The sequence below is a fragment of the Xiphophorus couchianus genome, chromosome 8 (assembly GCF_001444195.1).
Source record: "Xiphophorus couchianus chromosome 8, X_couchianus-1.0, whole genome shotgun sequence".
Lineage (NCBI taxonomy): Eukaryota > Metazoa > Chordata > Actinopteri > Cyprinodontiformes > Poeciliidae > Xiphophorus > Xiphophorus couchianus.
The window spans coordinates 3426197-3452712 of record NC_040235.1 but is presented as its reverse complement, the minus strand read 5'-3'; the positions used below and the strand labels follow the sequence as shown (position 1 = coordinate 3452712).

The 26516-nt window shown below is 40.8% G+C and overlaps 1 protein-coding gene across 3 annotated transcripts in view; it reads left to right on the top strand.

Moving 5' to 3' along the window:
• Window positions 1-298: 298 nt before the first annotated feature.
• arhgef4 (Rho guanine nucleotide exchange factor (GEF) 4) overlaps window positions 299-26516 on the top strand; it is a 63944-nt gene continuing 37726 nt past the window's right edge. Inside the window, exons 1-2 of one of the 3 annotated variants that reach the window (XM_028025656.1) lie at window positions 299-437; window positions 676-945. In XM_028025656.1, the coding sequence (XP_027881457.1) occupies window positions 350-437; window positions 676-945 (358 nt within the window). In that variant the 5' untranslated portion in view covers window positions 299-349. The remainder of the gene's footprint in view (window positions 438-675; window positions 946-26516) is intronic. The other 2 variants (XM_028025655.1, XM_028025653.1) reach the window with 2 other exon arrangements.

Sequence of the window (26516 nt, the reverse complement as noted above, 5' to 3'; positions counted from 1 at the left end):
ATGAAATGGCTTAATCACCTCCTCCTTGTGTAGATCAGTTTTCCAGAGTCTTAATGACCTAATTATTCTATTCAGGTGGTGCAGCAGAGGCACATCTAAAAGTTGCAGGGCAGTGGCCCTTGAGGACTGGAGTTAGACACCCCTGCACTAGAGCAGTCATGCCTCACCAGTCATGAGCCCTACCGCACATCACTGGTCATTGTATGTCCTGTGTTTGTGAGCCAGTCAATCTGTCAGGCAAGCAGTTCTGTCGAGCAACACAAATCCCCCTACGGGACCCCTAATGATTTCAGCTTGTGTGAGAGAGGGAGCGTGCATGCGAGACAGAGCTTTGTGAGGAAATGAAGGCATGCAGATCAATTTGCACAGAGAAAAGGAGATGCAGCAACGGAGGGAAAGGGCGCAGCTGAAAGTGCAGGGAGTGACAGGGAGGAGAGGTATGCTGCTACGACTCTCCTGTTCTTTGTATAGGAGGAGACATCAGCAGGTTGATCGCAGAGGCTTATCACAACAAATAGTATAGCAGATCTCAGACCAGCCACCTCCCCATCCTCTTCCTCCTCCTCTGCTTCAATCTCTTTCTCTTGGGAAAGGGAAACCTCCTGCATCTCTTTATTTCCCCTAAGTTCTCATTGCGAACTTCTGTTCCCCCCTCTCTGTTGTCCATCCTCACAGGGATGCGGACACAGCAGGGCTTGGAAGGGGGCGAGCCCCTGCCTGGGGACAGCTGTGGAAGCATCGGCAGCGGCAGCTCTGGACTGTCACCGGGGTCCCAGTCTGACAGAGGGAGCCCGGTGAGCCCTGTAATGGATGGCATGGTGGACGGAGGTCTTGGTGTGGGTGCATGTATGGGTGGAGGCAGAGGAGGAGGAGACAGCTTGGGCAGCACTTTGAGGGGGGTCCTGTCTCGCTATTGGAGCTCGGAGAGTCTGCACTCCACCACAGGTAAGGGTCTTGCGTACATGACGCGATTACAATGTCCCTTTACTGCAGACAAGCAATTTGCAGATAAAATTTTTCCTCTTATGGACGCTCTGCACTTAATTTGACCTCTGTATTAGATGACGACCTTCTGTGAGGTTGCCTTCATCATTTTATAGAGTGTGAGGTACCCTGTATGCATTTTACTCACTGCAAGGGAAGGGAATGTGCTCATGTTTAGACTGTGCTGACTATAGAAAGAGCCAGAAAGTATCTCAAGCATCCTTTGTAAACACAGTGCTGAACTCTGGCTGCAAATTTCTCCTCTGAGTGTTGTCAGCGAGGCTCCCCCAGTCAGTTTTTTTCATTCTATTGCATCTTAGCTCACTTTATTTTGCTAGTTTAGCAACCATCAAAGACAAAGATTCACACACAGACTGTGGAGAATGTGCAGTCCAACAGACCTATAAGAAACATGAGCATCAATTAGATTTTTAGATTAATAAAAATAGGATTTCTCACAATACTTAATATAGTTCTCTTCAATTCAACACAGATCTTTTTCATACATTCAGATTTTCTCCTATACAACAGCACTTTTTTCACTTTGATATGTTTTTTTTTCTTTTTACTTTCAATAACATTATTCCTCTTAAAAATATCTTTGACATCAGAAAGGGAAATCAGAGCTGATCACAGCTCAGCTCTGGTTGTAGTTCTCAGTTATTGACTGCAGTCTACAACCAGTTCTGATAGGAGAGGAGGAGGTGGAGCTTGTGCAGACTTATAAATATCTTGGTCTGTGGCTGGACAAGCTGGACTGGACAAGCAACACCAAGCAGCTTTATAAGAAGGCTCAGATCAGGATGTAGAGATCCTTTAACATCTGTGGAAAACTGCTGGGGTTGTTTTACCAGTCTGTTATTGCCAGCATCCTGTAATGTGCTGGCGTGGAAGCATCTCTATGGCAGACCTTTCCAAGCTGGAGAAACAAGCCAGACAGACTGGTTCAGTGGTTGGTACAAGGCTGGACTCTCTGGCAGCAGTGGCAGAGGAGAACCCTACAGAAACCCAAGGCTATTATAGACAACACCAGCCAGGAAAGCAGGTTCAGCTGGAGATTGCTTCTTCCAAAGTACAGGACCAACAGACTGAGGAACTATACATATCTTGGTCGGTGGATGTAGATGCAATGAAAGTCTTCAACTCCTCACTGGAGGTTGGAAGGAGGGCTAACAGGAGTACAACAGAAACAGAAGGACTATAGGGTTGGGCTGATAATGTACTAAAAATAAAAACTAAATCCCATTAATTGACGTATTTGATGTACTGTTTTATGTATTGGTGCTGTGTGGGAGATGGGAACTACAGTTTCCCTGAAGATAAATCCCAAAAGGATTCAAACACTCTTATATATACCATCAAACTCTCTCATGTATACCATTAAATTAGCTTATATATTCCAATATGTTCTCAAATATAAGCCTTTCACACTCCATTAAAATATGTTTGTCCCTGAAGGAAAGTCTATACTGTCAAAAAAGTTAAATATTGTAAATAAAACAGTTGATTAAAATGTAAAATCAACTAAAATGATTTTTTAAATTAATTTTATTAATTACATTTTCTAAACAAACTTTTCATTTAGTTTTTATTTGCTTGCAGAAAAGGTGCTTAAATAAAACTGTTGTGAAATTATGAGAAGTGTTTGAGAAGAAACTTCTCAAACACTTGAGGACTTTGCAGTTTACCTCTTCATTTAAAAAAAATCTTTCTTGACGCATTTTGGTTATTGCCTGCAAAATCACCTTTTGCCAGCTCCTACTGAAGTTGATTTTAGTAAACACAATGCAAATAGTAGAAACATTCATATTATTGTCATTGCACAAAAAACTTAAGTGAAATGTCATGGCTTGGCCACTGGAGCACACACGTGTGCCTATGATTACATAATAAACAAATAATAATGTTTTGCTAAATATATATATAACATAGTATTTTTCAAACAGTCTCAGACAGTGTTCATGATGGGATTGTTGAGCAATCTGATGGCCAGTGGGAGACAACTATTTCTGAGCCTGGCTGTTCCTCAGCGGATGCTACAGACTCTCCTGCCAGACGGCAACCAGATGAACAGACCATGGAGAGGATGGGTGGAATCAAAGAGGATCTGGTTTGCTCTGGCTACGCAGCGACTGTGTGCAATGTTCTGGATAGGGAGGAGTGGAGTTCCAATGAAACTCTCCGCTGTCTTCACCTCTCTTCAGGTGTCCAAAAACACGTGTCCCTGAATCAATAATTATTTTCTCAAAAGTTGTAATAGTTGACTCAGGTTGAAGTGGAGACACATCTAGAAATTGAAGGACACTGACCCTAGAGAACTGGAAGTGATGACCCCTGTCGTACAGGCATCCAGACTTAAGGTCAATGTGTTATTAATGACTCCCTCACCCCACTAGGCCACAGCATTGACCAAGGTGTTGCTGCTGTTCCACTAACAGACTTATTCTTGACACAGACAGGTTTAAAATGCAGAGCAGTGCTTGAATGTGAGTGAAAGGTGGTTTGTGCAAATAAGAATAAATAAAATGTGACTTTGAGCCAGCATCAGACTCATCTGCTGTTGTGGTTGATGGTAAAGTTTGACAGCTCTGAGGTCTAGGTGCAAAAAAGAACTAATATGACCTCTTAATAAACTTTCACAAATTAAATACAGGTTTTATGGTTCACAAACTATGTTTTAAATGTCATGCTATTAATGAGGAGTAATCTAGTCCATGTTTGAAGAATCAACATTTTTTAATTTTTAAACTAGAGCAGATTAAAGACCTGCAAGATAGTGATAAAAAAGGTGGAATTGCCCTTTAGCCTTTACCTGAAGTAGCATGCGAAAGCCAACTTCACCTTCATGTCTGAAGAGCCGTTTAACTTCAGCAGCAGATGGAGTGTCCAATGCTGGCTCGTATTTAACATTTCAGATACTGCTCATACTACTGTAGAAACATTTACAACAGGGGTGTCCAAAGTCGGTCCTGGAGGACCGAGAGAACTAAAACAGCATCCTGCATGTTTTAGTTCTCTCCCTGGTTAATGCACCTGGATCTAATGATGGCTTGTTAGATGGCCTAAGAAGAACACTGACATCCTGAAAAGGTTGTTGGTACTACCAGAACTAAAACGTGCCGCCCCTCCAGGACCAACTTTGGGCACCCCTGATGTACAATATTATTTAAAAGACTCATTGCTTCTTTGAGGGGCTTCTTCTCAGCCATTTTCTCTTAAGCCCAGGCATGTCAATGTCCATGACAACCCGACTTCTTTATTACAGGCGTCCTATCAGAAACTGGGAATTCAAGATAACATCCGTTTCGATCAAGATAATTTCCGTTTTGATCAAACTCTCTCACAAATACAAATATACTCGTTCACACAGACTATACGCATTCACATAAACCACTATTCAATCTCACATTCACAACCAAACCCTCCTATATTTACTGATATTCTCATATTCTGTTATTCATTCTCACATTTACTATCACATTGTCAAAAAAAAATTAGCTACATAAATGGAGATAATGGTTGTAAATTTTTTGTAGAAATTTAAACTACAATCAATTTAATTTAGAAATACAATAAATTCAAAAATGAAACATAAAGACATTTATTGAGGGATAAAATCAATACATCTCTGCCTCACAAGAAGTTTCATTATGCTTTATTATTGTAAATAAAGATTAAATATTTAAGTAAATATTGATATATTTAAGTTTATTTCAAACAGCAATTTTTCGTTTTTGTTTGGTAGTACTATGCATAAGAGAGTTAATTTGTATATGTAAAAGAGTTTTATGGTACATGCAAGAGAGTTTTATGGCATATGTATAAAAGTTTGATGGTACCGTATATGTGTGAGGTTTGATAGCATAAGTAAGATATTACTTATATTAAGTAAGATATTAAGATATTATATACCATTAGGGTATATGTAAGAGGTTCCATGTAAATCTCTGATACACCTGACACCTGCAGAGTCAATTCAGTACTTCTGTAGATGACAGAAGTCAGACTTGTGTTGAAAGTCTGAAGTGTAGCGAATGAAAAGGAATGGTGAGTACAGTCTCTTGTGCTCCTGGGTTGCTGACCACCTGGTTAGACACACAGTCCTTCAGTCGGGGGTCCTGATACGTGCTTGTCTGCTTATTCAGGTGGGCCAACAGGAGTTTCTCCAGGATTTTGTTAGGGCAACAGGTTTATAGTGATTGATGAGTTTTCTTCAGTACTGGAACCAGACAGGATGTCTTCCACAACATTGGAACCTTGTCTTAGGTCAGGCTAAGGCAGCAGAGCTGGATTCATTTTTGAGGTGGGGGGGCCATGTGGGTGTTTCATCACCTCTGCTACACACTTTGAAAGTTCAATTGACATGATGGCACGTGTCAATCAATTCAGTGAGTTTGTCTCAATTTGTCCCGAAGTAAACACCCCTTACCTGAAGGACAAAGTTGTCGGGCTGCCATGCGCTGCGGTCTGGCTGTTGATTTACTGATTGCTTGCTATTAAATGCGCTGTGGGAACATGCACAAGGCACGCTTTACCCAGCATTTAGAGGGTGGTGTAGACTTTATTCCATTTTCAATACTGGAGTCTGGAAAAAATTTAAAAATTGATAAATGCCTGCAGCCAAACTCATAAAGCTGAATACAGTGATCAACAGCATTAAAACAACATGTTCACATGAAGGTTTTGTTATCATTATATCATATGCTTAATGGTTAAATCAAACATCAATGTGTCATGCTTGGTCCAAAACAATACATATGTGCTGCTTCTACAAATGGGTACAGCTTGTTTGGAAAGCGCTGATTTGTTTTTTAAATGTCAGAATTGTTTGTCAATTTTGAATTGACAAACATTTCATCACTTTATCAAATGACAATAAACAAGTGAGATAGGAAAATCTTCAGTTTGAATTCAGTTGCATAATAATTCGGCACACTAGTAGTTGCCCAATAATTGTGCACACATAGATATTGTCCTAAGAAAGCCAAAATCTCACTTTTACTGTCAGGACTCTGGGATTTTGTTTTTAGCATGTTTCTCTTTTTATCTGTTTATTTCTGGTTCACTTTAGTTTTACCTTTCAGGGTCATTCTAGTTTCATTATTTATTTTTTCCTTATTTCAGTCCCTCATAGTGTTTCTAGTTATGTTTATTTCTTAGTTATTTCGAGACTCAAGGTTCAGTTGTTCTTATATCTCTGACTCTGTAGGTTCTTTTCATGTGTTTTTGTGTTAATTAGTTCCTGTGTTGTTCCGTCTTCCCCTTGATTGCTCCAGCTGTCCGTTGTTTCCCTTGATTATCTTCCCTGTGTATTTAAACCCACCTGTGTCTCTTGTTCGCCTTGGATCCTAGTCTTCAGTCATGATACAAGAATGATGATGATGATGATGATGATGATGATGATGGCCCGTGTAATTAATAATGAACACGTTCTGAGATATTTTAGTAATAATTGTTAATTTCAATAGAAAACGTAATAAGTAAGGGAAAACAAATAAAACAGAAAACAGCTATTGATACAATTTAAAAGTATTTTAAAAGTGACTAGACACATATCTAATAAATACTATCAGGGACAGTTGTTGCCAAAATTTGGAAATGTTCAACATATGATTGCAATAATGTTAGGGTTGTGTAGTTAAAGTTTGCTGTTAGTAATTACTTCAAATTAACTTATTGCACTACAACCCTGTTAAGGTGTCCATGCTTTATGTTAAATTATTCTGTATATGTACATCTGTATGGTTAACTTATTGTCAGTAAATTGGTTTTCATAGAGTTAAGAATAAATCATACATTTTCTATAATTTGCTTGTACTTGGTTTGTAATCGAAAGAAGAAAAAAAAAACAGTGGCTGGTGAAGCGAAGCTCTCCATTTACCGGTCGATCTACGTTCCCACCCTCATCTATGGTCATGACCGAAAGAACGAGATCGCGGCTACAAGCGGCCGAAATGGGTTTTCTCCGTAGGGTGTCTGGGCTCTCCCTTACAGATAGGGTGAGAAGCTCAGTCATCCGGGAGGGACTCAGAGTAGAGCCGCTGCTCCTTCACACCTAGAGGAGCCAGTTGAGGTGGCTCGGGCATCTGGTCAGGATGCCTCCTGGACGCCTCCCTGGTGAGGTGTTCCGGGCACGTCCCACCGGGAGGAGGCCCCGGGGAAGACCCAGGACACGCTGGAGGGACGATGTCTCTCGGCTGGCCTGGGAACGCCTCGGGATTCCCCCGGAAGAGCTAGAAGAAGTGGCTGGGGAGAGGGAAGTCTGGGCCTCCCTTCTGAAGCTGCTACCCCCGCGACCTGACCCCGGATAAGCGGAAGAAGATGGATGGATGGATGGATGGTGAAATGTCTGAGTGGCCGGTAAAAAAAATTTCTCCACCAGCCATTGTGGCAGGTGGAGAAAATTTTTAATTTCCACCCCTGAATTTCCCCTCATGTCTTTGTCTCTTTCCAGTTTGTCATGTTTTTTTATTGGTGTTAGAATTATTTCCAGCTCCTTTATGTTACTTCTGTTAAGTTGCACAAAATTCGAGACCAAACTTCAGCTTTAAAAGAGAACAAACACAGCTTTAATTAACATTTGCAAATGGAGAAAACATACAAAGCTCACATCTCAGTGAGAATCGGATGAGTTCTGACTTGGGGCTGAACGTCCCCTCATTTACCTATGTAAATACATCACACATTACGTAGCCACACCCCTGGCTCAAGTGTCAGGCAAAAATCTATACCTTACTTATCTGTAAGTTTCAGTTGAGCAGGGTTGCATACACATTCACAATTCAACTTTAGGCATTATCCAAAAAGCCTTTCTGCTGATGGCTAAACAGATACTAGTAACTGAACTTCTACAAACTAGGCTTATCACCTTAGCCATGTCTCACATTTCTAACTGCTGAACACCCTGTTCTTCACTTATTTGAGGAGGGTCAGAAGAGCATATGTCCTGTTGAGCTGCAACTGAATGCAAACCTTTTAATAAAAACATCATAAAGTGTACATTCAAATTTATTTAAACATTGTTACTAAATTTTTCCTTCACTCTTTTGTGTTCCCCTGTATATCTATGTAGTTTTCCTGTGCCACCTTCTCCCCACCACTCAGTCTGGCTCCTGATTTTCTCTAACTCTCTACCTCCCAGTATTTAAGCCTCTGATTCTCTCAGATTGCTTATCAGATCCTCATATCTACTTACTAGTGATGGCCACACAACACAGAAACCTCGGCACATGCGCCGAGCAGACATCGAAACCCCGTGTCGATGTGTGTATCACTTTAAGGAAAACCACATGACCGATACAGTTCCTGTGTCGTTTGGATGTGACTGAGCCAAATTGTATTGATGAGGGAGAAACTGTGTCGACACGTTTGTGGGTTTTGTTGGATGAGATACTTTGTGTTCTTTGCTTTGTGTTGGTTTTTGGCTCGTATTTGAATACCGGCATGGATCAACAGAGGAAGAGGAAGTTTTCTCCCGTGTGGGATCATTTTGATCTTATCACGGAAAATAATTATTATTCCATTCTCATTTCCACTTTTGATCATTTTTCTTTCGGATTATTCAAATTCCTTTCCATGGATATTTGAGTTAGTTTACATGGATTAACTTTTATTTATATTGTAGGTGAAAAATGTAGGATTTGCTCCCAAGTATTGCCTTACTGTAACCAGAGCACTTCCACAATGCTGAAGCATCAAGGTGCCCGGCTTGAGGGGGAGGAACCGGTAAACACTCCTGTCTTTATTGAATTTACCTGCAATGACTTTCTAAATCCAGCAGATGTCACTGAAAGTGACAAGACAACACAACACAGTGTCGACACAGTTTGGGAAATGTGCCACAGACCCAGTGAGGTCTCATCTGTCCATCACTGCTACTTACCTCAGTCTTTCCATGTGTCTCCTGGTTTGATCTTTTTGATTTACTTTTGTTGTTACCTTGGATTTTATATTTTTTGTAACTGCCCATTATTATTTCAACCATTCTTCATTAAATCAAAGAACTCAGCTGCTGCCTCCTCCTTTGTGAATTTGGGTCTACACAATCAACATCATGAGATGCACAATTGCTGTGTGTTAGGTTCTGGGTAAATAACATTAGAGCTGCCGTCCATTAGTTTTTTCAACCGTCAATAAAGCTGAGTTATAAAAGACAAACTAAGCTTGTCCATTCCACAGTAACATGTCCTGGATGACACAATGTTGTTCACAAACACTGTTAATCCACTTCCCTTTCTTTTCTTGCTGCTCTTTAAATATCTGTCTGCTCGTATAGTCAGGAAGCCAAGCAGAGAGATGTTGGAGTCGGTGATAGAATCCTGCAGTCATGTCTCCGTAAAACACATAATACTGCATTCCTTGTACTCTTGCTGAGTTCTAGTCAGGACTTTTTTCAAACAACCCAGATCAAGAGTATCTACTTTATATACTTTAGATCAACATTATTAGATTTCTTTTCTTCTTTTGCTCTTTCCTTTGGTTTGTTGTTTGTATTTCTTTTTAATTCAAATAAAGCTTTGTTGTTGAAAATGTGCTATGTAAATAAAATTACCTTACCTTTTATTGTTTTATTTCACCAGGTAAACGCCTTGAAATCTAGATCTCATTTTTAGGAGGGACCTGGGCACACCCTGTTGCTATGGTTATGGTTCCCCAGCAGGTATAATGTTTCTGATTCTGCTGCTGACAGTCCTGGAGGTCTGATTCGATCTGAGACTGTAGCTGTTAAACAGACCAGAGGAGAGAAGGTCAACGGAAGTTATGAAATAAGCAAAATTGCTGCCATTTTACTAATTAAGCCCTAATAATATCTATTTAACCTCTAGAACAACCTGGCTGCAGACTGAGTTATAGATAAAAAAAGCTGAACTTTATAAAATTTTTGGATGTTGCACCTCTGAGATCTAGAATTATTAGACGGAGATATCAAAGCAAAGAAAACTCAGTAGCTACTGGTAGGGGCCTCCAGACATTCAAGGGCCCCTAGAAATGGTCTAAACATGTTAGTGATGCTGAAGTTCTTAGACAGGGGTGTCCAAAGTCGGTCCTGGAGGGCCGCCATCCTGTGTGTTTTAGTTCTCTCCCTGGTTTAACGCACCTGGATCCAATGATGGCTCATTAGAGGCCTTAGGAGAACATTGACAAGCTGAGAAGGTTGTTACTACAACCAGGGAGAGAACAAAAACATGCAGGATGCCGGCCCTTGAGGACCGACTTTGGACACGCCTGTCTTAGTAGGACGGATTTCAGGGGGTGGGGGTGGGGTCTGTCTAAGGCCCCATATTACCTTGGGCCGGCCCTGCATGAACAGCTGCTGCAATGCGCATCTCTGGAATCTACCTGGAATCTACCTGGAATTCCCTGGTGGCTCCTATACCAGTCCACCGATGCTTTGGGGACATTTTGGTTAATTTAATTGTGGCATGTTTGGCTTTTTGCTGCGGTTCTAATTATTGCTCCAGTATTTTCTCTGATCTTTATTTTGTGAACTCTTAATGCTCTGGGCCAAATCTTGCTTTAACACTTGAGGTTCTGCAATAACTTCTATTTACAACCGCTCACCTCCAGCCCAGATCCCGTCAGCAGCGGCTTTAACCCGCCTGGTAGAAACGTTAAGGAGAAGCAGAGCGAACAGTCAGCAGGTGGTACCAGGTGGTACCGGGGCTTTGAGTACTCGTGATGACAGTCGCAGTACCGTGTCTTATATCAGGATGTCTGATATGAAGACAGACATTCTTTCTATCTGTCAGGGGGACCGACTCAGACTGCCTGTAGCGACCCGGGTATTTAGCACAATGATTAAGTGAAAGTCAGAAGTTTTCTCTGCAGCCGAAGCATTTCTGTTTAGGGGCGAGGAGGGTTTGCGAGGACAATTATGAAAATATAAATAGAAACAGTTTTTCTAACGTCAACATTAGACCTACGTTTTTATTCACAAAACAAGGTAAAAAAAATACATATATATATATATATATATATATATATATATGTTCTTGCCCATAATTTTATAGTTAGTTGGTACAGATCCGCCCCCCTCCTCCTCACCATGGATCCGGTGTCTGAACAACGTGGAGGAAGAGAAACTGAGTCATTATTAGACTGAGGGCAGCCAGACTAGTTTATTTTACTAAATTATGATATTTCACTAATCATTATTGCTGAGGGGCACAAGCAGGCCTTCTGATGTACAGATAAAAAAATAAATAAATAAAAATAATAATAAAAAAACAACTCAAAAAGGGCACTAGGGGCATCAAGGATGAAAGGGGCAGGGGCTCAAGCACCCTTCACTCACTCTTCCCCCCCTTCTGCACGTGCCTGCCAACTGGCATAAAAAGAAGAAGCGCTCAGTGTTTGCTGAAGTAAACATGGATGCTAATGGTGGAGCATAGCTTACACCAGGGGTGGGCAATCCTGGTCCTCGAGGGCCAGGGTCCTGCAAATCGTAGATATCTCCCTGGTCCAACACACTTGAATCCAATAGCTGAATCACCTCCGAAGTGCAGTCAAGTTCTCCAGAGTCCTGCTAATGACCTCATTATTTGACTCAGGTGTGTTGAAGTAGAGACACATCTAAAAGTTGCAGGAGACCGGCCCTTGAAGCCTGGAGTTGCCCACCCCTGCACTAGCCGATTAAAAATCGTAGGTAGAACGGGTTCGATCGTAGAGTGTGAGGTTTCACTCAAGGACATTCCAATTCCAGATATGACATATCGTTTATGACATGTTCCAGATGAAAGTTTAGATGGATGTCGGGGTCTTGGTGTATTTGCAGTGGTCTGATACTCCTTCCATTTCAATATAATAATAATAATAATAATAATAATAATAATAATAATACATTTTATTTGTAACGCACCTTACATTTCAAAGAAATCTCAATGTGCTACAGAGACGAAAATAGATTATAAAACTTACAATAAAACATCTCACACCAAATAGTAACAAATTAAACCTTACAATTTAAAAAGCTAACAAATCTAAAAAGCCTGTTTGAAAAGGTGTGTCTTAAGACCTTTTTTGAAGGCCTCCACACCTTGTGGGTCTCTCAGAGACTCTGGGAGGACATTCCAAAGCCGCGGAGCTACTGCCTGAAAGGCCCTGTCTCCCATGGTGGCAAGCTTGGTCTTTGGTTGATGCAGGCGGTGAGAGGAGGTGGAACGAAGGCTTCGAGAGGTGGCATGTGGTATGAGGAGTTCATTGAGGTAAGCAGGGGCAGTGCCGTGGATGCATTGATAGGTGAGCAAACAGAGTTTGTAATGAATTCTTTGTTTGATCTGTAGCCAGTGGAGTGCTTTGAGGACAGGAGTGATATGGTCATATTTATGCCTCCTCATCAGTACCCGGGCAGCACAGTTCTGGATGTGCTGTAGCTTTTTTAGGTTTTTTCCAGGAATCCCGATGAGGAGGGCATTACAATAATCCAACCTGGAGGAGATAAAGGCATGGATCAACCTCTCAGCATCCGGTTGGGAGAGGGAGGAGCGGAGTCTGGCGATGTTTTTAAGATGAAGAAAGGAAACTTTACAAAGGTGACGGATATGGGTATTAAAGGTGAAGTTAGAATCAAGCCTAACTCCAAGGTTTGTAATGGAGGTGGAAAGGGGGATGTTATGGCCAAATATTGAGATACTGCGGAGAGGTGAAGACTGGGTTTGATGAGGGGTGCCAAAAAGGATTGCATCCGTTTTATTGCTGTTGAATTGAAGAGAGTTGCCAATCATCCAAGCCTTTATCTCCTCCAGACAAAGCTGAAGTGAGGATGGGAGAACTGTGGGGGAAGTGGAGTCCATTTTCCTGTACAGTTGTGTGTCATCGGCGTAACAGTGGAAGGAAACCTTGTGTTTATTGATTATTTGACCAAGGGGGAGCATGTAGATGGTAAAAAGGGTAGGCCCGAGGACTGACCCTTGTGGAACTCCACAAGTCACAGTATGAGTTGAAGATTTACAGTGATCCAGGGAAACTTATTCAGTTCTATTGGTGAGATATGATTGAAACCATTTGAGCGTTGTGCCCGAAAGTCCAATTTCTGACTGTAACCTGTTGAGAAGGATGGTGTGGTTCACTGTGTCGAATGCAGCCGATAGGTCGAGGAGGAGGAGGAGAGAGGGTGAGCCCTGATCTGCAGTCATGAGCAAATCGTTCATAACGCGGACCAGGCCTGTCTCTGTACTGTGAGCTGAGCGGAAACCAGACTGAAACTTTTCATAGAAGTTATGGTTATGGATGTGATGATGAGGGTTAGGGATAGGGTTAGGGTTAACCCTAACCCTACCCTAACCCAGAACTTTGGATATAAACGGTAAATTGGAAACAGGTCTATAGTGGGCCAGGATATTGGGGTCAAGTGAGGGTTTTTTCAAGTGGGGATGAATGACTGCAGTTTTAGGGCTGGGGGAACCTGACTAGATTGCAATGACTGATTAATGATGGTTGTGATTAACGGACTGATGACTGAAATGCTTGATTTAAGTAGTGTTGTGGGGAGAGGATCTAGCACACAGGTGGAGGTTTTCATGCTTTTTACGATCCTCTCCACCTCAGACTGGGTGACATCGGAGAAAACTGAAAATGTGCTGGGTGGTATGGGGAGAGTGCTGCCAGCTTGAGATGAGGCTATTGCAGGGAAAGCAGACTGGATTGATGTCACCTTTTTAATAAAAAAGCCCATGAATCTGTTACAGTGATCTATACTGGTGTCAGTCTGTGTGTGTGTTGAAGGTTTGACCAGAGAGTTTATTTCAGAGAATAACTGTTTGGAATTCCCACTACTGTTCAAAATTATTAGGGAGAAGTAGCGGGATCTTGCTGTTGTGAGTGCTCTGGAATATGTCTTTTGGTGTTCGCGGTAAGCTTATTTGTGAACCATCATGCCACTGGCAGTATACTGCCGTTCCAGGGCACGACCTGCCGTTTTCATTTTACGGAGTTCAGGTGTATACCATGGGGCTGATCTGGAGAAAGTAACTGACCTAGTTTTAACCGGTGCATAGATATCAAGAATACTGCGAAGACTGGAATTATAGTGGTTGACAGATTCATTGATAGAAGTAAATTTTGTGCTTAGTGAGATATCCTGGATATCCCGGTTGAAGAGGGTGGAATCTATTGCCTTTAAATTTCTGAACTGGATTTGGCGTTCTGTTTTCATGTATGTCTTTGTTAATGGCAGAGTCATGGAAATTAATTTATGATCAGACACCCCCAAGTCTTCAACTAGCAGGTTGGAGATGGGGGCATTGTCCGTGATTACTAAATCCAGAGTGTGACCTTTTGTGTGTGTAGGTACTGAAACGTGTTGTGTGAGATGTAAACAGTCCAGAAGTTCAAGAAATTCTGCAGCAAAACAGTTATTAGATGAATGAATATGAATGTTGAAGTCCCCCAGGATAAGCGTATTTTGGGATGTAGCACAAAGTGATGTCAGAAGATCTTGCAGTTCCATAATAAATCCAGTGTTGAGTTTTGGAGGGCAGTAAATGAGGAGCATCAAAATTGTTTCTTTTTGGAGTTTGCAATTGAAAAGATGGCTCTCAAATGTTATCAGTGGAAGTGGGGTTACAGGTAGATCCTTGCGATGGAAGACAGCCAGCCCTCCACCACGTCCAGTGGTCCTTGCTTTCTCCAGATATGTATAGCCTGGTGGACAAGCTTCATTTAATGCCATATATGAACTAGGTTTGTGCCAGGTTTCAGTGAGGCACAAAATGTCAACGTTTTTATCACATATGTGATCAAAAATAAAGCTGGTCTTATTACCAAGTGATTGAGTGTTGAATAGTTCTATTTTTAATTCGGAATTGGGCTTTACCTTTGGGAAAGTGCGGAGCAGGCGAAAATCCACCCCGCGTTTTTCCTGTCGCCACTGATTTCCTTTATTGTTTCTTGTGTTGGCCGTCTTCCGATGACGTAGCCCATGACACATGAAATGTGCGCCAAGGAGATGTAGCCAGTGAATGTGGTGTGGTCCTGTTGTGAAGCTGGGTGAGTATTCTCCGTGTTCATGGTAGAATGACGATCCGTGGGAGGATTTGAGTGGATGGCGGTAAGGTCTCCCAGACCAGAGGCCGACTGGAGCGGTGTGAAGATGCCGTGTCCGCGCGGAATGGAGGTGCAGGGGAGCCAGCGCCGTGCTCAGCTTGACCCAAGAAGACGCACTGCTCTCGGACTCCTGTGGCTCTGTCCCGTTTATGTCCTCGTTCATTCCAGGCACGGCCGAGCTCAGAGGCTAGCTTTTCTCTGGGGACGAGCTTCAGCGCAGTGTGTTCAAACCTCAGGAAGTCAGTCAGTAAGCTGTGGGCGCGCCACCCAGCAGCTCTCACCATTCTCTAGTTTTCCTAATATGCAGGCTCCTTTTTCTCAAGCTGGTGATGTCTGGAAAGCCTAAACCATGCAGGTTACACGAACAAAGCAGCAGCACTTCATACTTGTACCAAGTATGATCGCTTGCTCAGTGCTCCTTCAGATGTTTAAAGCTTGGGAAATCTTTTTGTATCCAAATCCAGCTTTAAACTTCTCTACAACAGTATCTGGGACCTGTTTGGTGTTCCTTGGTCTTCATGAAGCTCTCTGAGCTTTAAACACAACCTGAGACGATCACAGAGCAGGTGCGTTTATACGGGGACTTGATTACACACAGGTGGATTCCATTTATCATCATCAGTCATTTAGGACAACATTGGATCATTCAGAGATCCTCACTGAACCTCTGGAGTGAGTTTGCTGCACTGAAAGTAAAGGGGCCGAATAATATTGCACGCCCCACTTTGCAGTTTATTATTTGTTAAAAAAATGTAAAATATCCAATAAATTTCATTCCACCTCACGACCAGGTGCGGCAGGCCCTGGAGGAACAGGCAGAGTGTCTCCTTCTTAGAGCTCGCAACAGAAGATCTGCTCTCCGTGAAGACAACGCCAAGCTAAAAGACAAAGTGACTGACCTGGAGAGCCACGGCAGAACATCTGCGTCCTTGGTCTGCCTGAAGACACTGAAATTGGACACCTAACTCATTTTATCTCCAACCTTCTCTGTGAGCTATTTGAGAAAGATGAGCTCCCGTCTCTAGGGCGCACCGCTCTCTGGCAGCTAAATGGCCCGCGGGACGTCCACCTCGCCCGGTGATCCTGCATTGATACCTGACCAAAGACCTCATCACTCGGGAAGCCAGGAGGAGAGGGAAGCTTGACTACAGAGGTGTGTCTCTTCGTATTGTGAAGGACTACAGCCCAGACGTCCTGGCCCAATGTGCAGAGTATAAGGAGATCATGGCGGAGCTCTACAAGTGGGGCTGGAAGCCGGCTCTTCTCTTCCCATACCATCTCCGCATTACACAATACATGGGTGCCAAAAAATTTCTCGGTTCGGCAGAGGAGGAACAGCAGTTCATCAAGAGGCTTCCAAAACCACAGGAATAAAGGAGCAACGTTCTACCGAGGGCTGACTCCAGAAACACAGGAGGGCTGCTTTTCTTCAGGACGCAGCAGGTACTGTAAATATAGCCTATTGTCATATTACCTTATTTCCAATGGACTTATTCTGTCCATCCTTTTGGTTGGTATTGGACTTTATGAATGGAAGGGTAGCTCCATTAATACCTGTTTGTTCTGTCCCAACAGTGTCTGGGGCCTCTTACCATGCCATTTCTTGTGGTTGCTTTAAATTTTATTACATTACTACTTTTCTATAGTGTTCATGGAGGCCAGTAAAGTGTGTCTCAAAAATCTATATCATTGTGGGGGTCTACACCTACTCCATGCCCACTAGGAGCAGTAGTTAGTTTGCTATAGGTAGTTCTGTTTTTCTGATTCCGAGGTTGTTAGTTACTGGAAGATTGGATCTCTGAGAATGTTAATTTTGAAGAGCTTGCTGCCACATTGTTGATTTTTGTCTGGCAGCTGTTTATGTTTGGGGGAGCTAAGGTCACAGCCAGGGGTCTCGCAGGGTACTGTTACTTTTCTTCACCTCTTTTGTTTCAATCTCTGCCTGCTATACTGCTACCGCACCATCACACACAACACACAAACTCTGAAATCATATGTCAGCATTTAAATTTTTTAAGTTGGATTGTCAAAGGTTTAAACCACTGAGTGAAGAGAAGGAAGGTTTTTCCATATTAAACGATTTAATACAGATGTGGCGTTTCTGCAGGAGACTCGCATCAGGAGTTCAGATGGGGGTCGTCTCCTGGCATGTTGGGGTTACAATGTTTTCACTCCCATTTTCAGGTTAAGGCACGAGGGGTCTCCATACTGATCAGCCAATTATCCGTTTGAGGCAGATAATGTGGTGGCTGATAAACATGGCAGATTTATTATAGTAAGTGGGAAACTGCACGGCACTCTGGTCGCCCTGGTCAATGTTTATGCTCCTAATACAGATGATGAGAATTTTTTTAAACAACTATTTTCTTCCCTACTTGACCTCAATAAATACTCACTGGTCCTAGGGGGCGATTTCAACTGTTGCCTGGACCCAGCTTTGGACTACTCAACCCTTAAAAGTTATGCCATAACCAAATCTGCATCTGTCATCCAAACCTTTCTATCTGAGTACGGGCTGTGTGATGTGCGGCGTACTTTAAATCCTGACAAGAGGGAGTACTTATACGTCTCACATGTACACAAAACTTATTCAAGAATTGATTATTTTATTACAGATACTAAATGGCTGCAGCAGATCCGTTCCTGTGACTATCAAAGCATCGTTATTTCAGACCTCGCCCCACTCACTCTGTCCCTGTTCCTTCCTCACCTCCCCTACGAACTGGACCATGGTGTTTCAAATTCAACCCTGCTGTCTAATGAAAATTTTGTAAAGTTTATTTAAGATGAGATACATTTCTTTTTTAACTCTTTCCAAGAGACCTCCAGCCTTGTGGTATGGGATGCCTTTAAGGCCTACATCAGAGGGCAGATTATTGCATATTCAGCCAAAATAAAAAAAACAGGCCACCTATGAACAGAACAACCTAATTCAACAAATCAAAGAGGTTGATGTAAAATATGCTCCGAATCACTGTCCTGAACTGTTCAAAAGATATGTTGAACTTAAAACATAAATACTCTCTGCATGACTCATTAGTCTTGATTTTAATCAGGGTGTCAATTTGACACTGAACAGTATACATGTCTCAAGTTCAATTATAAAGATCACCCATTGGAAAAAAAATAAATTTAATATAAAAAGAATTGACTAAAAATCAATTTCAAGGAAATTATTTTGTTTGTAGGTTATTTTCAGTGGAGATAAAAAATGTAAATTCCATTTTCTATGTCCAAATGAGTAAATACATTGTCGTCATTGATCCTTTATTTGTGAGAAATAAAAAAACATCATTGCACAAATATTTATTGAAATGGTTAGCATTGGAGTTAATCAGATACAAAAATATTTGTAAGGAATTTTTTGGTTTCTGACACTATTGCATGATGAAACACTCCACGGGTCAAATTGACCCAGAAACATTATTGCTGTACCTCACAAACAAACATAACAGGAGGGTTAACCTAACCTTAACAAAAGCTTAATTTTCCATGCATCAGGCCTTCGATGTCCATAAGGCTCATTAAGCTTCAAAATGCTAGTGAAATGCAGGAAAAGGTCCTAAATAGGACAGATAAACGAGTACAAACACACCCTCGCACACAGCCAACTGTCCTCATCTCTGAGGCAGGAAGCAGTGATGGGAAGAGGGAAAAGTGTCTAAAAGCATCTATCATAAAAAAAACTACACACTGGGCTCTGCAGAAAATGGGTCGCCTTTATATGGCATGCCAAGCCTGAGGCGTCTGTTTTCCTGCTTAAGTTGGAGTTGAAGCTCAGACCACAAATACATAAGCTACACTAAGTTCCATCAGACTGTATTTAATAAAAACATAAATATGCAGACAACAATTGAATTCTTCTAAATAAATGTTAGATAATATTTTGGAAAAGTGGGATGTTGTGGTGGTGCAGCTGTAAAGCATTTAACACATACAGTACATTGTACCTGTCACATCTCTTGTTTGGCAAAGAAAAGACTACATTTTACCCCTCTTTGCCGCCGTGCTCCCATATTAGTATTTTTCCATAAATGTCTCATATTATAACAATAACGACCCATATCTTCGAGTCAGTAGTCTTCCACAACTTCTCCCCCTCTCCCCCGCCACTCCACTCCCTCGCACTCCCATTTTCCCACCCATCTAACATCTAAAAATAAATTTCACTTACTTTTAAATACAAAGCTTGAGAGGTATGATTTACAGAGGCCTTAGTTCTCCATGCAGCCGTTACGGGGGAGTCCTAGCACGATGACCTTTGCCCCATGTCTTCCTCCTCTCTCATAACCCACTCCCCTGCCTGGAGACAGTGAAATATAGGTGACTAGAGCTGGGAAATAACTTTAAAAAAATTAAATTAAAATTGGAGAAAAACTGACATAAATTTTAATCAGCTCAGTTTCAAAGATAAATAATACTTCATTTATAACAGTAATGCACAGCTGTTCAATTTAATTAAAAAATAATCCTGATTCAAAATTAAATGTTGTTGTAACTAATATCAATTCAAATTCTTCTAAGATGTTATGCTTGATGTTATTAGACTAGTAGGTTTAGGCTTTAGTAGTGCGATGATATGTGTGTGATTAATTCAAATTTTCCTCCATAACATCTCTTTCTATCATTATGATGTAATTATCATCATCATCAGGTGTAGATAGTGGTAGTCCATCCGATATATTATTGGCAGTTTCAGTATAGTGTTGGAAATGTTATAGTCTGCCAAATATTGCAATCAAACAGTCATTTACAGTTGCAATAGTGCACTCATTGATATTGCAATGATAATTGCCACTGGTATAACTGCATAAACTCAGCAATAAGATATGGAGATAGACAGACTTTATTGTAATTCAACTGTAAATTTATAATGTATAAATTTTTTACATTTATTGAGCAAAATTTTAATTTCAATCAAATTTCTTTATTTAACTTAGTTCATTTATCAGAGGGATACACCGTGAGTGTATCGTGATTTTAGTAATCACATGTTTATAAGAGCGATATTCTGTTGTCCTTCCATGGAAGTGGGCAGCAATAAAACACTTTTTTCTGCTTTGACATGATCACAGCACTGCCAAAACATATGTACAAACATCCTCAATAAAACATAAAATATTTGAAAATCAGGCACCAGGCAAGTGAATCACAGCACTTGTGATTCACTTGGTAGCGGTGAAGCTACCAGAAGCAGGAGAAACCTGCAGGGGGGTAAATGCCCAGGCCCTGACGGGTACCCTTGTGAGTTTTCTACAATATTTTGGGACAAGCTTTCTCCACTACCTTTAGAGGTATACAATGAATCTTTGACCTCTGGGTGTCTACCTCAGACCCTTAATCAGGCACTTATTACTTTACTTGCTAAAAAAGGCAAAGACCCTCCACTCTGTTCTTCCTATCGCCCGATAAGTTTACTTAATGTTGACTGTAAATTGCTAGCAAAAACAATATCACTAAGACTGGAAACAGTGCTTCCCACTGTGGTTGGGATAGGTCAGACCAGCTTTGTACAAAATAGGAACTCCTTTTCCAACATAATAAGACTCTTTAATGTAATATACAGCCCACCTTAAGAAGTTGTGATATCTTTGGATGTCGAAAAGGCCTTTGACAGAGTCAAATGGCCATATTTATTCTACTTGATTACAAAATTTGGCTTTGGGGAAAATTTTCTGTCTTGGATTAAGTTACTTTATTCTGACCCATATGCATCGATTAGGACAAATAATACTCAATCTGGCTATTTCCGCCTCAGTCGCTCTATGCGCCAAGGCTGTCCACCGAGTCCCTTATTATTTGCTTTGACAATTGAAGCCCTCGCAATTGCGCTTAGATGTAATACAAGTATTATAGGTATTAAGAGGAATGATATGGAAACAAAGGTCTCTTTATATGCTGATGATCTTCTTTTGTACATTTCTAATTTGAATATTTCTATTCCTGCTGTACTTGCCACACTTGGTAAATTTGGGCAGCTGTCAGGCTATAAATTAAACCTCAGCAAAGGTGAGTTATTCCCAGTTAATGCTTTAGCTAAGAGTTCAATCAATCAATCAATCAAATTTTATTTGTATAGCACATTTCAGCAACAAGGCATTTCAAAGTGCTTTACATCATAACAAACACAGAATCACAATGCAATATAGAATCAATCATTAAGTCAAGTTCCATCAATAAATTTGTAATTGATTACATTTCAAATACAATTCTAAACAGGTGGGTTTTCAGTTGAGATTGAAAAGAAGTCAGTGTTTCAGCTGTTTTACAGTTTTCTGAAAGTGTGTTCCAAATTTGTGGTGCATAGATGCTGAAAGCTGCTTCTCCTCGTTTGGTTCTGGTTCTGGGGATGCACAGCAGAACCAGAACCAGAGAGGTCTGGAAGGTTGATACAACAACAGCAGATCTTGAATGTATTGTGGTGCTAAGCCGTTCGGTGATTTATAAACTAACAACAGTATTTTAAAGTCTATTCTCTGAGCTACAGGGAGCCAGTGGAGGGACTTTAAAACTGGTGTTATGTGCTCTATCTTCCTGGTTTTAGTGAGAATGCGAGCAGCAGCATTCTGGATCAGCTGCAGCTGTTTGAATGATTTGTTGGACAGACCTGTGAAGACGCTGTTGCAATAATCAATGCGACTGAAGATAAACGAATGGATGAGTTTCTCTAGATCTTGCTGAGACATTAGTCCTTTAATCCTGGAAATGTTCTTCAGGTGATAGAAGGCCGACTTTGTAACTGTCTTTATGTGGCTCTGGAGGTTCCGGTTAGAGTCCATAACTACTCCCAGGTTTTGGGCCTGATCGCTGGTTTTTAGTTGTAATAACTGAAGCTGTGCATTGACTCTACATCGTTCCTCTTTAGGTCCAAAGATGATAACTTCAGTTTTGTTTCTGTTCAGATGGAGAAAGTTTTGGCACATCCACACATTTATCTGTTCTAAGCATAGACAGAGTTACCCTCTGCATACATTACCATTTAAGGTCATAGACCAGAGCTTTACCTATTTAGGAATTGAGATTACATCTAAATACGAGGATCTTTTTAAAGCTAACTTTTCTCCTTTATTATTGCATGTTAAGGAGGACTTTGATCGTTGGTTGATGCTTGGCCTCTCGTTGGTTGCTCGGGTTAACTCGATCAAAATGAACATCCTTCCACGTTTTTCCTACTCATTTCAGTGCATCCCTATTTTTCTTTCACGGTCCTTTTTTTTAGCAAACTCTATAGTATAATTACCAAATTTCTCTGGAATGGGAAGGCCCCTCGTATGCACACTCAATTCTTACAAAGACCTAAAAGGCATGGGGGGGTGGCCATGTCAAATTTTAGATATTATTATTGGGCTTCAAATATTAGACTTTTTAGATATTGGCTCCAGTCAGATAGCCCTTCTTCTCCAGCTTGGCTTGTTATGGAGGCCAACTCTGTAAAACCTGTGTCTTTGGCAACCTTACTACATTCACCATTACAGTCCTCAACTAAACCTTATACTTCTAATAAAATAGTTGATGTATCCTTAAGGTTGTGGATACAATTTAGACAGCATCTTGGCTTGCAATCTCTTTCTGTCTATGCTCCTTTAGCTTCAAATCATACCTTTTCGCCGTCTCTCACTGATGGTATCTTCCTGTCATGGTGGACAATAGAAATTTCAATATATTATAATACTTTTCATAATACTCAATTCATAATACTTTTGCCTCATTCAAACAAATCTCTGAAAAGTTTGATATCCCAGGCCATCAATTTTTTAGATACTTGCAAGTGCGCAGCTTTGTCCGCTCTACTTATTCAAATTTTCCCAACCTTCCCAAAGATTCACCTTTAGACATTTTTCTAAAACCTACTGTCATAATGAAAGGGGCCATATCTTTTATTTACAATCAAATCATGCTTCTACGCCCACAAACCCCGAATTCCTTTAGATAACTTTGGGAGGAAGACCTTGGACAGGCCATTTCAGAGGATCTTTGGACACTAATTTTGTCATTGGTGCATAAGTCCTCTATTTGTGCCAGACATAATCTAATTCAATGCAAACTTGTGTATCACACTTATTATACTAAAGCACGTCTGACCAAGTTTTACACCAACGTTTCTCCTGCCTGTGATAGATGCCAGCATTCTCCAGGAAATTTGATCCACACTATCTGGTTTTGTCCTCAGCTTTCTAACTATTGGTCCAAATGTTTTGCTATTTTGTCAGACATTTTTGACAAGAGATTGGAGCTTGACCCCTTGACTGCTTTGTTTGGAGTTGCACCTCCACAGTCCACCTTGTCCTCCTTGGCTTTCTTGACTTTTTTGGCATGGAGAGTGATTATAATAAAATGGAAGTCACCTTAACCTCCATCATATATTCATTGGCTTTGAGATACACTGTATTTCATTAAACTTGAGAAAATCCGTTTTACTTTAAGAGGCTCTTCTACGAGATTTTCCGGTTTCAGGAGCCCCTTGTTAAGAGCCCTTAGAAATATTAATTTCCCTAATATTCCAGACTGATAAGGCGTATGTATGTAGCTGATGTTTATTTTTCTTATCAATATCTCTTTTTCTTTTACCTTCTTTCTTGAGTTAAGTTTGACTGATATATTGACAGAAGTATCCCCTGGCACCTGATTTATTCTTTTTTTTTCTCCCTTGTTTTTGAGTGTGTGTTTGTATGGGTTGAGGAAAAGAGATTTACATATATTTAGTACTGTGATCCTTTTTATTTTATTTATTTATCTTTTGATGTATCTGTTTCTGTCTGCTAACATAGTATGTTTACTCTGACTTGATCCATTTAATGTATTTTGTGTAGGTGTATATATGTGGGTATAATTGGGTTTGTTCTAGCCCAATTATGTTTGTATGTTAAAAGTACTCTGCTAACTATATAACTATTGCATTGTCTTTACATTGTACCTCATGTTAAAGCATAAATATACAGTATATTTTTTAAAAACCAGAAGCAGGAGAAGCTAACAAACACTGAAGAGAAGAAGAGCTGTCATCGATACAGTTGCAGCTAAGCATGTTTTAATGTTACACAATACAGTTTTAGCAAGTTGCTCAAAGTCTAAACTGGTAATTTTGTGCATTTAAGGTGTAAAGTTTACCTTCGAACAAACGCCCCCAAAGGAATATCAGCGCCCCCGTTTGTAAAAATGTCTGCCAGCGCCCCCTGCCATCCTCTGAACGGCCCCTAGGGGGCAGTACCGCTCCCGTTGAGAAACGCTAATCTAGAAAGTCCGATTCGTTTTCGGAGTGTGAATGCAAATTTGATTTCTAATGCAGACTAAAAAAGTGAACTGCATGCTGCTGAAGACAGCTGTAGGAGATTCTGTGATGCAAAGGGGCAACGACTGCAATTTGGGATAAATAAATTTAGCTGGGTGAGATTCTCATGGCAGAGATAGATGAGATGCTGGACCGATGCTAACAGCACAACAGGAGCTTTTATGAGCATAGATAAAAAGAAGGAGGAAAAAGCATTTGCATGAAAAGGAGCAAGCACACACAAGATAGTAATGAGGTTGAGCTGCAGCTTGCTTGAAGCTCAGGGCCGAGGAGTGGGTGAAGACAGAAAACTGGACCTTAATCAAGAAAGCGGTGCTTGATGATTGGAGGAGATGAGGAGAAAACCGGCACCGATAGGCTGCAATCGAGGTGCATGATGACGTGTTTGGCTGAGTAGGTGAGATGAATAGAGTCTTCCAGTTTGAATTTACGCTCAGGCCTCATTTTGCATCACTGAGTTGTCACAGAGGCACAATCTGAGCTCTGCATCTGGTTTGGGGTTGGAGCACCTGCAAATGAAAGTGATTTATGGCCACTTCTGCAAATTAGTGATCAGCAACTCATTTAGATAATTTATGGACTAGGTAAAATTTTCCAAGTCTTGTTTCCTAAGTGAACCTCCGAGCACTTGAGGAGGGAGCGGTAGAGAATGGCTGGCCAAAATTAGCGTTCATAAATTGGATCAACCTTGAGCTAAATGCTGCTTACTCCGCGGAGCACCAATGTGTAATATCCAACTTGAAAATAACTTCACTGCAGTATCAAAGCATGCGTGATCTGATCTCCAAATTATGCCATGCCTTTTCCGTGACAACTCTCACACAGACAAATACAAGTCTCATCCCCATTCATTCATTCATTCAGCCTAGTGAAGCCTAGTGTTGGTTCACACACACACACACACATACATTTTCGACCTATTGTTCAGAACAGTATGTCTGTATGCTTTGTGTGTATGTGTGTGATATTTTATTAGTGTATATGTGCAATCTTAGTCTTTTGTGTGTGTGAGAAAGAAAAATTGTATGTGTGTGACATTTTAATAGTGTATATGTGTGCAATTTTAATATTTTGTGTGTGTATGAATCTTTAGTAGTGTGTGTGAGACAAAACATAGTTTTTTGTCCTAAATGTCCCCTCATAATTCATGGCTGTACTCTAACAATCAGACCAAGTTGAATTTGTGGCTGCAATAAGTGTGTTTTGAATGTGCTCTTCAAAACAAAAGAGGGTGTTCCTGTGATAAGCGGTACACTTTTTATCACCTCCCAATAGATGAAAAAACAAAAAAGGTTTGGCTGAAAAAAATCTAAACTTGAAAAGAGAACACAAAATGCTTTATGTGTACTTGTTTCATTTTACGGACAAAAAGCCAACAGATGAAAACCTGCATTGGCATCCGAAGCAATTGAGTCAATGAAGTAGCTAAATATGCAAGAGATTTATGACCATTTCTTCAAGTCATCCTCAACAGCTGCAAGTAGTGGTAAAACAATATTGCCACATTTAAGCTGTGATAGCTTGTGTTTCCACATAGTTTATAGCCTAAAACCTCTGACGAAAGCTGGTTAGTGCATTGCTAGCATGTAAACAATTAGCGTCCCAGTTTGCTGCACGGGGGTTAGTTTGTGAGGAAGTCTTTTACCCAAGTTACACCCAAAATTCATGCAAAGCCTCCTTGGGGCTAGACATAAAGTGGATAGGAACTCTGCTCCCTACAACACTGGGTGGTGGCATCAAGTGGACCACCGTCTAAAGTGACAGAGTTTAACTTCTGGTTAAACAGCCAGTGAAGCTTAAACCATAACCTTACTATTATATAGAACAGAATATTGCAATATTCACAGAGAAATTGGTGTTTGTCCTGATGATCCCATGGATTTTTCTTTGTGTGATCTGGGACTTGTCTGATATTGCCTCACCTAACAGCCTTTGTATATGACTGAGATGTAAAAAAAATCTCAATAGTTTTACAGAATTTGTGACCTGGTTATATTTGTTATATTTATGTACATTAAAAATACTTTGACTTCTTTTTGTATTAGCATTTCATATGGATCTCTTTCACCCCAATATATTGAAAATCCAAATATGTGTATTTTATGTTTGTTGTAAATAAACTTGAAGAGGGTTCCATTTTCCTTAAGTCTGGGTTGCCATGACAATGAAGGCAGATCCTGGGTTGCACAGAGGACTAAAA